Source organism: Morone saxatilis, unplaced genomic scaffold, assembly GCF_004916995.1.
Source record: "Morone saxatilis isolate NCDOM2014 unplaced genomic scaffold, NCSU_SB_2.0 Contig2, whole genome shotgun sequence".
In the NCBI taxonomy this organism is placed as follows: Eukaryota; Metazoa; Chordata; class Actinopteri; family Moronidae; genus Morone; species Morone saxatilis.
In genome coordinates, this window is record NW_023339762.1 from 9934451 (window position 1) to 9946438 (window position 11988).

Below are 11988 nucleotides of genomic sequence, written 5' to 3' on the forward strand. Positions count from 1 at the left end.
CACTCGCCTGAGACAAAAAAAGGTGTTACAGCCAGTTGTTCATTTAATTCTTTCCTTTCCTTACACACAAACACAATCAGTATTTTGCTGAATTGATTTCCACCATCCTCTTTTCATTCCCCTCCTCTCCTCTTTCCTCTTCAGTCTCTTTTTTCATCTCTATATCATTCTCTCACTAACACAAATATAACTGTGGCCATTTGTGCAACTGCTGTAGACACCTTAATTCATTTGCACCTCCCCGCCTACAACTGTCAGTATTTCCTAATATACACACTCACGCACTGCCCATTTTCTTCCTCTCCTTCCACTTCCTGCTTTCAGTCACACAGCTTGCAGTATTGGTGCTTGATGCTCTGAATCTAGCTGTCTGTTAACTAATAGTTCTGGCTGAGCCACTGTGAGAAGAATGAACAGCATTTTCCACTCGGTGTCTTTTTGAGGCTTTTTAAGCATCTATAAAGACTTTTTAAAGAACAAAAAGGGGGAGCTTCAGTTTTGAACACACACACACACACACACACTTGTACCTGGAGGAAAATGTTGTCAGGAAGAATTAAGTTTTCAAACTTTTACCACCAAGTAAAGCGCACTAGTCTGAGATATTAACTGGAGAAGACGAACTTTTGTCTTGTTTAGACATTTCCATGTTCATAATCAAGCATGATTGTTAACGTCTCCATTGTGTTGGTTTTTCCATTGACAGCCTCATTACTGTTGTGGAAAATTGTATTTCACAAATTTCACAAGCTCTGTTACATTGCATTATTCACATGCCACTTAATGCTCATCACAGCCTGTTTTGCAAGCCCACATTATGACAAGATATTCATTTCATGCATATCTTGGTAATTAAAACGTCTTCCATGCGACTGCGCTCCGTGTGCTCTGGAGGATGACGGTCTTTTTAGGCATCATGAGGAATGTTATCAGACACAGAATCCCTGCAGCAATGGTGATAAATATAAAGGAGTGAGAGAGTCGAGATCATGTGGGCATGAAGATGACACATCACTAGAAAAGCTTTTATGCAAATTATCACCTTTCCTTTCACAGGCAAGTGTTAATGAGCTGTCAGCCCGAAGGAAAATCTCAAATCTGAAGGATATAAATCACTAACTGTTGCTATCATGGAGTAAAACATCATGGCTTTGGTTGAGCTCAGTCTTTTTCTGGCTCCAGTCAAGTAGTAGGAGTACAAAGATTCAGCCTGGTCCACATTATTACTTTCCTCTCCTTAATGCTGCCATTTTCTTGTCTGTTTTTTCATTTTCTCCCTGTCTCAGTATATTACACAAACAAATTTCAGCCTCCTTTTACAGTCTTCCTCATCATACTATCTGAGACACTTAGATTTTATATGGCAGGTGGTGACAGGGAAAATGGGAAAGAGAGAGGATGACAAGCAGCAAAGGTCATGGTCTTGATTATAGTCCTCTCTATCAAGTCAGCGTGCAGAGGATCCACCTTAAGGCTGGGAAATGCGTCTCTGGTCTGCACATAAGCGAATATGAACGGGTGTTTTCTTTTCTTCTTGTGTGGACATGAACATATTCCTTATTTTCCATTCCAGCCGACCCACAGACAGTAGGATCAACCAGTCAGAATTGAGATATGTTGAGATTTGGCCGTCAGCTCCCCTGTGAACCTCTGTGATCCATTGCTACCCATAACTCTACTTTCTCTGCAGAAATGTAATTCCAAGCCTTAGGCTGGCAGATGACTTGTTGCCGGCATTATTGATCAAAACGTGTGCAATAGTTGTTGTGTACTGCAAAAAATCTTCATTTCCTTTTTAAGTTATTTCCTTTTGATTCTGGTTGTGTTGATTCCCACCCAGGGGTACTTGTACACCAGGGAGTATTAGTGTGGTTGTCAGGGCGACAGGGAAATATTGTGGACTACCTTTAAAAAACAAAACAAAAAAAAATAGAAATTTGGTTTAAAAAAGTATATCTATAGACAGTTGCCAGTTTATTAGGCACACCAGTCTAATACAGTCCTGCAATAAAACCTACCTTCTTGAAGGTGTTGATTCAACTGTGTGTCATTTTGGAAGATGTAGTTTGTGACTAGGTAAACTGAGGTAAAAAGCAGCATACTGATCTGACTCTTTATTAAATCTATAATCACAGTAAAGAACAAACTACCACCAACTATAGGCTGACTGCACAGGAGTCAGGTTAATATCTGAACCCCACATGCTGCAGCTAAGCAGGACTAGATGAAAAGTGAGTGGAAATCTAAACGCTGCCACTTCCAGGATCACTATGTGTTGCACTGTAACAATATCTGCTTTTGAATAATCATTAGTGTTAAATATCATCAGTCTAACAAACACATCTGGAAGATAACGGCTGGTGTATGGGGTATGACAGACAACAAATTGGGAACCGCTCTATTAGAGGATAATTATGCCTTTTTAGATGATCAATTGACCAATTCCCTGTTCCTCTTATCTATCAGCTCTGGGATCAAATTAATAATCTTTATAAAGCTGCAGTGAGTGCGTGCCTCCTTATTTTCAAACGTATTTCTATTTCAGGCAAGTTGGACTTCATTGTTAGTATCCTGTCTCCTTAAGCCCACTGAGGCAGCAGAGCGCCCACGCTGCCTCATTGTTATTTACTAAATGTGTCTGAAACGTTGTCTTACTCTCTTTCTTTTTATTTCCCTCCCTATCATTGATCCTCTCTCCTCTTCCTCCTCCTCCCATTCCCTCTGTTCAGCTTCCTCTGGACCTAAACACTCATATGTTATTTTAGGCCATGCCGACCTGATCTGAGGACTGCCGGGCCAATGTTTTATTTGTGTTTATTTATTTATTTTCGAGGGGGGTCTTTTCTCAGTGCTTCCCTCTCTGCCAAAGATTCCCCATGCTTTACTAATGGAATATCAGCAGCTGTCAGTGGGCCCTGCACTGCGTCAGCCACTTTAATTGGACTGCATGGCTGTGGTCTGCAAAACGCTCAGCAGAATTGAGTCAACACTCTCCACAACCCCCCCTCCAGCTTTTTTCTATATCATTAGTGTAATGCTCCCGTTTCCCCCAAGCCACTGAGATATGGGGAGATTCCAACAAGCAGGGGAGATTGAGGGGAGGTGGGGGGAAGGAATGAGTCACACGCTGGCGCCCATCTTTTTTTTCTTTTTGCAGTTTGCGTAGGAAAAGAGGGTCACAGGGAAATGTTGATATCTTTTGTCTCTTGAAAAACAGTCCTTGCTGCTATTTTCAGGAAGAACCATAATCCAAAAAACTGAATTGATTTCTTATTGCTGTCTCTGAAGCAGAGACGGAAGTAGTGTGAAGTCGCCATACAACCATAAAACCTCAAGGGATGAAGTCGGGGTCGGTTATTGAGATGCTAAGCACCTGACTTCTGACTTCTCTATATTACTTTCCATCCTATTCGGCCTAAATCTGCATAGGTTGTGACTTCGTGGTCACTCACAATTTTCCCTGTTGGGCGTAGCAGTCCCGTGACGACAGCCTTCTCTGCTTCCTTCACAGCCATTGATTTGACATTTGAAAACTAGAGCCAATCAAAATGTGGGACATGGGATGCTGTGCAGTCCCTCACAAAGTGGGACACCTTGTGGCTCCAAAAGGAGCTGCGTGAAATCTGATAAATTGCCTCAGCCTTGCGATACGGCAACATTAGCCAGTGTAGCATACACAACACTGAATCTCTGACAGAACTGCAGTCGAGTTGCATTGTGGGTAATGTAGATGCCAGGTTTTGACAAGGAAGATGAATGCATGGAATTGAAAATAAATACATTTCTCATTCTAAATTTTGATCCTCTTTTTAAACTGTCCATAGTGAGTCTGACAATGTTATGCAATGCTCAGTCAGTGGAGTACTCTTATGAACCATGGCCACAGTCATTCCTTAAACTTAACCAAGTAGTGTTAAAAGACCGTTTTAGAAGGCACTGACAAACAGGGGACAGATCAGAAAACAGCCATTTTGAGCCAAAAGTCTGCAGATTTTCATTCCAGCTGATCACCTCAGCAGGTCATCTCACTGCTGGGGTTTCCCCCCTCTAGAAGCTCTGTTTATCACTGGGTTGAGTCTTGTGTCTCTGCAAGGGAAAATGTACCAAGAGCACTGACTTCCCTCGTTCTGCATGCATGTTATTTGTTATTGTGCATGTACCCCATCCTGTTCATGTACCTGAAACAGCAGTGGATGTCAGGAGTCCTTAGGTTCCCGTGGTAGATTTTGCCCTGTGGCCCAAAGCAGGCTAATTTGTCCATGTTTACTTTGATTAATGTTGAAGGCAAAAGATTTAGATTAAGAGGGTTTAAGGATGACTACGTTTTTATAATGTTGTAACTGTTACTTAGTATGAAAAGGTTATAATTGTTCCTTCAGCTAAATATTCAATATTCTTTAGCGGAAACCCAAATTGTATTCTGAATGATGGACCAACTTGCCATTTTTAATGAATTCTATGATTTCTTTGTGTAATTTCAGCTCCCAGTGTCAGACATTACTATGGGATTATGATTCTGACATAAAATGCCACTTGAACAGATTTTTCTTTGGATTTTTTTTTTCAGGCTGGCTGCAGCACCATGTCCTCGGCTCAAAGTGGGGATATATCAGGCTACCATCTGAGTGGTGAGTGGACAGCAATGGTCTGACTGTTGCAGCATATTCTTTTACTAGTTTTTTCTGCATGGCTATCTTTGTGTGGATTAATGCTTGACATCTGTGATTTTATCCACACTGTTGTAAATTTATATGTGAGGATGTGAGTATCGAACTATGAGGCTGTTTGTGGATTTTCATTCAGGGTGTGCATTTGTGTATCTTCTCTCCGGTCTATTTGACTGCTGTTGACACCTTTATATACAAGTTTTACAACACCTCCAGTCTTGTCGGCCGCTGAAGGCCGTCGATGTTACAAAACATTTTAAGTTGCCCTATAATTGGCTTATCTCTTGTGGTAAAAAAGTAGAGATAAAGCTGTCAAAGTCCTCCCGTAGAAGTCATTCATCTTGAGAAAGCCAGCTCAACACAAGCTCATAATCCCTCTCTGAATGCACCACGAGAAGATCTGACATCTAATTCAGTGTGGCATTTCAATTTGTTTGTCACATTTTGTCCTAAACTATTATCTGATTTACATAAAACTTTATGCATCCCGAAGTCTCCCAAAGTCATTTCAATGCTCAGTGTTAAATGACAAGGCCTGAAACAGTGTCTGACTGTGCTCAATGACTGTGAGCTTGTTAAGACAGTTATGTCCAAACTTTATGCTGCATTTGATGAAATGGAAGTAAGCATAGCTTTAAGCACTTGTTTTGTGCGTCTGTTTCAGTGGTGCGTAACCCGCCCGGCTGGGAGGTGGGGATCTACTTGGTGGGCTTCTTCGTGCTGCTGGGTGTGGCCGGGCTCAACATCTGGAAGTTGTGGAGATCTGGAACCTTCCCCGCACCGTCGCCCTTCCCAAACTTTGACTATCGATATCTGCAAGAAAAATATGGAACCTCCTTCTCAGAAGTCAGACAAAAGGTACATTTTAATTCACGCTATTCAGAAATGTTAAATATCAGTACACAAAATACATGTGTCTAAAACTTTCCCATAAGACATGGAGGTGAGAGGCTTTGTGAACTTAAAGCTCAAAATCAACAACCAATCTTCACTTGGAGCAAGTGATGAGCAATCATGTGGCACAGAGGTTTGAGAGTCTGCAGCTTTTCTTTCCAATTGAAGACAGCAGCAGCTGATTACAGAGAAAAGTTTCGTGTGGCTGAAGGCTTTTTGTTAATTCACAGTGGCACGAAACACTATCTCTGCCCCACAGGACAATTCTGGTTTATTACAATTGGGGTATTATTATATCTCATAAGTACTAACTACGAACAAAGTTCGACGGAGCAAGAAAACAGAAAAACAACTCCAAATGAAGGATAATGTTACCCTGGGTGTGTAAATAAGCAACAGTTTAAAGACCCAGTTTTTGCAGGTTTAACATTATTGCCACTACGATTAATGTTGTTAGAAACTTGCCTGGTGAGCTCCAAGTGCAGGATAGACAAGACAACAAGCCCCATTAATAAAACTCACTTTGATACATTTTGTGGTTTTGTTATGAAATACTCGTTACGACTATTACATGCAAGAGTAAATTGCAAAGAATTTGAAAAAAATAGTGTTACAAGACACTGAATAAATCTAAATGAGCTTGTTTTGGTTGTACAGCGTTATGACACAGAACAGCCGAGTTATTCAGAGAGATTCTTATTTTTCCATCTCAGTACCTTTAAAATATCTTTGTTTCCTTTATTAACTCCCACCCTGAAGCGAGCAGCTGCCAACAATCACAGGCGAACATCCACCACCTCCAGCCGCAAACCCAGCCTGGCCCTCGGCGACACCCCGGACGGTTTCAGGGACCTGGGCCACCTGGAGCTGATGAGCAGAGAGCTGGACCCGACCTGCATAGCCCAGCTTAACCGGTCCATCTCCACCGACTCGCTCAGCTCCATCTCCTCCATCGCCAACAACTTTGGCCACGACTTCACGGTAGGCCAGCTGGAGGTGACGCTCGAGTTTGAGCCTTCCAGGCATCCGGGCCAGGGGACGGGAATGCTCCACATCACTTTGCACCAGGGCAAAGACCTGCTGGAGAGGGAGGAAGGGGACTTCCCCGGCTGCTTCATCAGAGTCTCCCTGGGGCCAGAGGAGCTCAATGTGGGAGTCACAAGGGTAAGGAAGCTGTTGTCTTTTTGTGGTTATATTAAGTTCTTGAGAATGATAGAAAGGAAAACCCACATCTCCCACCACTACAGTGATAAGATGTGGTTCTCCTTAGGGTCTACTGGGGTGTTTTTTGCTTGTTTTTTTGGCCACCATAAGTTGTTTTTTGTGTTTGGAAGGGGAGTTGTGATGTGCAACTACACCGCTAGATGCCACTAAACAAAAAAACAACAACAAATCCTCACTAAAGCACTATAGTGTGTGTTTGTAAGTGAGGATGCATGTAAGAGCATTGCTTTACTTTTTTCAGATTTTCAGACATATGATCAGTCTGAAGGCAGTTCCTCGTTAGCTGCTGTTATGGTACAAAAAGAGGACTTTCAGCATAACTGCCTCTAGACTACTAATGGGGTAGAGATTGTGGACTGAGGGGGAAAATGAAAGGAATATCTTCTCAGACAGTTAATTAGCAGTTAAAACATGACAAGTTAACTTGGGCAAAGGACTGCAGATAAAAGTGGCTCCTGACGTTGTGGGAAAACAGTGAGGCTGTAATGTCTGAAGCTTCCTCGCTCGGGGGGTCAGCTTTGACTCACTTGAAATGTGCTAAAGATTTTAGCCCCGGCTGAATTTTAGACAGAGACAGCAATACGTCCCATGGAGTGAGAGGCTTGATCCTGCAGCTTGACAAGACAATCCTTTCATGTCTGATGGAAGTACTTGAATAGTGAGCCCCCTGGGAGCTGGATGCAGTGAAGAAGGTTGATTTCACAGCCTTTGCGTTCATCAGGAGAAGATGTGATTAACTTTCATTTCACTCAATTTGAAATGCAACCTGTAACCTGTGTTAAGCTACAGTTTAGGTTAAAATGATGATGATATGTGGCATGCGGTGATGAGATTTGAGATAACAATCCTTACAGTGAGCAGTGATTCCTTTACAGTTCACTCAGTTTAAGATGTTGATGATGATGCTGCAAGTTACAAAATAACAATGAGAGTGGAGATTAAATTAATAGGGTTAATATGACAATATGAGATAGTATAAACAATCAGACTATCCTGTTAATATATCTGCAAATCACAATGTAATGATGGTATTTCATTTCCTGGATTAATCAGAAACAGATATTTCTGTCTTGATTTCTCAAATAATATACACAGTATAAAATCTAATATATAAAGATTTGACCAGAAAAAGAAAATATTAAAATAATACTCACATTAACTGGCTTACTACCTCTTTATCCTCATTTAAATCTCTAGTGTTTTCTTGATTTGTTTTGTAAATTCTGTGCTTTTACTGCAATTGTCTTTTAATTTCCACCATTAAATTGCTCTGTTAAAATCATAATTATTTGTATTTTATTTACGTTTTGTCTTAGTGTCTCATAATTTTCACTTACAGTGAGGATTTTTGTCATTATGAACATTTTTCTTTTCTTTTCATGACAGAAATGTGCCTTGATTGTGTCCTTTTTTTGGAATTCTCAACTAAAACAGTTTAATAGAAAGCTTGAATCTAATGTGGACTGACCGTTCTGACAGTAAAAGAACAGGGCTACATTCCTCCATCTGCTACACCTGCCATTCGCCGTCTGCTCTATGCGAGACATTGCCAGAAAATTTCACTAATTCCTGCCTGGCTGTGAGTCATCCACATTGCACCTTGTGTTCCTGTGGTGTACAGTTTGTGCGGGGCCGACACACAGATTCACCAGGGCTCTCTGTTGTTCTGTTATATGAACGTATTATGGGCTGGGTGTAATAATAATGGAAGCGGCCACCGATGCAGCGGCTTTAGTGGCTCCCTCTTTGATGTCGAGGAGTGGTGAAGACCAAAGGAAATGCTGACATCAGCTTCACTTGCCCTGATGGTCAAGACAGCTTCTCTCTCCCTCTCGGTTTTTCCTGCGCTTTCTCTCGGTAATTTTCTTTGTAGTCACTGTTCTTGTCTCACCCATCACACGTCGATCACTCCCTCTTTCATCCCATTTTCCCCTTATCTCATTTATTTGCTGTCACTGCTTCTTGCTTTTGTTTTTCTTAATAATGTGTATGCCACTCTTCTCTCATTCTCCCCCTCTCTCTGCTGTAGCTCACACACACACACATCCACACACATGCCTCCCTCTGAGCTTTTATTGCCTCATTTTCACCACACACATCGCCATTGTTAACCCCCAAAGCAATAAGCCCAACAATACAGACAAACAGCGTTATATTGTACAGGTTTGTGTGTTGGGCTGGCAGAGAGATACTGCCTGCTTTATATCTTTATGAAGATATTTGCACAGCAGCAGCAGCCGGGCCTTTCCTGGATTCTGTAGGTGTTGAATGTATGATTATGATGCTATTCGGTGGTTGGATATGAGGCACAATCCAAGGTCAGCCTCACAGGCTGATTCGCAGACCCTGTGCTCAGAATCCACAATTCTTTTATTGTACAGTGAGTTGTAGATTTATCAAAAACTACTTTTGCTGACCTTGCACAGCACATGTTCATTTTATTATTCTTTTATTATTCTGCTTCACTGTATTTGTATGAAAGCTACAATGTTTATTTCAAACATATTTAGCAAGAATATCCCTGATTGTATTTCACACCTCAAAAACTAACACTGGTGTGAAAAGGGGGCTATTATTAAATCCACCCTCCTCTGCACATTATAGTTGCCTGGTAACTTCCGACTGCTCTGTAAACCCTCGTTCCAGCACATGCTTTAGCATAAAAAAATTTAATCAGAATGCTGGTCACTGTTGCTGTGGCAAGTGAGTCTGTAACTTTGATCTAAAGTAGTCATGGTGCGCTCTGCTAGCCAGGTCAAACTGACTCCAAACCTCTTTTTCATTGGGAAATCTGTTTCACCTGCCAAGAACTGAATAATGCCTTAATATCTGAATCCACTTGATTTTTGATGCTGGTTGACGAAAAACACGCACAAAATGTTATCATGCAAATGGTTTCGCTGGTGTTTTCTTTCCAGAATGATACCAGTGAAAACATTTAGTACTAGCAGAGTGAAGGAATGTGTTTGGAAATATGACATCTGCTATGACCTTGAATGTTATTTAGGAGGATCTATTGCCAGAATATACAGTAATATGCACAACTATGTTTTCATTAGTGTATAATCACCTGAAAATAAGAATCCTTATGTTTTTATCACCTTAGAATGATCTACAGATGGTGTGGGTCAGGTCATTTTACACTAATTAAAAAAATATATATAATACATTCCATTTCTGCCTAAGAGCCTCCTAAATGTTACAAACTGGACTTTTAGATGACCATCCTGTCCGTTTGATGCCTCCCAAATTTATACAAAGTTCAAATTTTTTGGGAGGTGTATGTTACAAGTAAAAAAAAAAAAACCTTACATTCCTACATTTCAATTATCTTCTGCCTCTCACAGGTCCAGACTAATGCATTCACCGTGATTTTTGATGAGCGCTATTCCATTCCTGTGGACTTGTCCACTCTGGAGGAGTACAGCCTGCGTTTTGCTGCTTTTGGTATCGACGCTGATGAGCGAAACATCAGTGCTGGGGTAGCAGATCTCAAGCTGTCAGACCTGGACCTCACCATCAGACCATTCAACGCCTGGCTCTACCTTCAAGATGTCAATAAGGTGAGTTATAATACAGTGATGTGTCATAGAGTATACTTTGATATGATTGAATACAGACAAATAATGCTACAATAAATCCTACAGTTTGGGCTTCTAGGCACATTTTTAGTATGTCATGTATTGCCTCCAACAACAACTACAGTATGTATACACTGTGGGAAGAATGGTGGTATCTGAGGACCCCTGCTGGAGTTCAGCAGAACTACATGTCATATTCACAAAAAACAGTTGAGTGGATTACTGGCAAAATGTAATGATTAACGATTATTTGAAAACGGATGCAGTCAGTTAAAAACTGATAACAGATTTAATGAAAGGCCTACGGTGAGTTAAACTGACCACGAACAAAAGTGAATAGTAGATTATTTAAAAGAGAATAATGGACGAAGTGGTGAAAGAAATACTCCTTCAATCCTTCAATTAGGTACCAACACCACAATACAGAAATATGTAAATGTAAAGTAAAAGTTATGCATTGAGAATCTTACTTAAGTAAAAGTATCATTGTGTCAAATTACTTGTTCTGCTTAAAAAGACCATAACATATTATTATATATATATATATTATTTATTTATTATATAGTTTTAACTACTATATACACAATTTTAGTTCAGGGTTTTGTATTTAAATTTTTGGACCTCTTTGGGTTTCAAATATTTATTCAAATGTATCTTTGGTCAAAATTCTACTAATGTATAGCACTTAAAGTAAATGTATGTAGTTACTTTCCACCAACTTAGCTATTATTTTAATATATTAGGACCCCACGATTACGTATCATCTCTTTCATAAACATGCCATGTCTTTTTAAAACTATATAAGTAAGTAACTAACTTACAATTCACTGTGTGTAATTATAATATATTAAAAATAAGACAATGGACATGAAAAAGCTACTTACGTAAAGGACAGTTTGATCTTCACCAACCTCAAACAAAACCAGTGTAAATACAATAAAATTTAAAAATAATAGATAATCAAATTAGACTTTTTTATGGAATTCCCTTTTTCTGTTTTTAACTGATGAACTAACAATTTAATATTAAAATGTTAAAATAATTTTGAATTTAACAAATTTAACGTGCTATTAACTTTATTAATATGCTGCTGATTATATTCCATCTCACAGTTCATTTGTTTCCTGCTTTAACATTTATGGTTTCAATTTGTGATGGCTTTAATTTAAATACAGCTATCTTTAATTTAAAGATGTGTAAGCAGAACAACCTAAAAATGTAATTAGCTCCAACATACAGTAGTAGTAGGAGCTCTGGAGCACTGTGGGTGAATACTTACCTAGGTATAAAAGAAATCATGATTGTGAGGAGTGTTTTCTCTCAAAGAGACTGGCACATTTAATGTTATATTTAATGTCTGCCATGCTCTGCTATGACTCCACAGGCTGTGGACGCAGTTGGAGAGATCCTGTTGTCTCTCAGCTATTTGCCGACAGCAGAGCGCCTCACAGTGGTTGTGGCCAAGTGCAAGAACCTGGTGTGGACCAACGGCAAGAACACTGCAGGTCAGGGACATTTGTTTGTTTGCTGTACTGTGTGTGTGTTTTATTTGTGAATGTTAACTGCATGATTGTGTGAGTTTCTGTATCTCATTATATGAAAATCATTCATATTCCATGACT

At 40.0% G+C, this 11988-nt stretch overlaps 1 protein-coding gene across 1 annotated transcript in view; it reads left to right on the plus strand.

The window, feature by feature from the left end:
• The window catches only part of syt12 (synaptotagmin XII), a gene marked incomplete at its 5' end in the record, with an annotated part of 21696 nt that overhangs the window by 6415 nt on the left and 3293 nt on the right, over positions 1–11988 (plus strand). The window contains 5 exons of the mRNA XM_035664835.1: positions 4568–4628; positions 5332–5525; positions 6321–6725; positions 10133–10348; positions 11751–11871. Coding sequence (XP_035520728.1) covers positions 4568–4628; positions 5332–5525; positions 6321–6725; positions 10133–10348; positions 11751–11871 — 997 coding nt within the window. The remainder of the gene's footprint in view (positions 1–4567; positions 4629–5331; positions 5526–6320; positions 6726–10132; positions 10349–11750; positions 11872–11988) is intronic.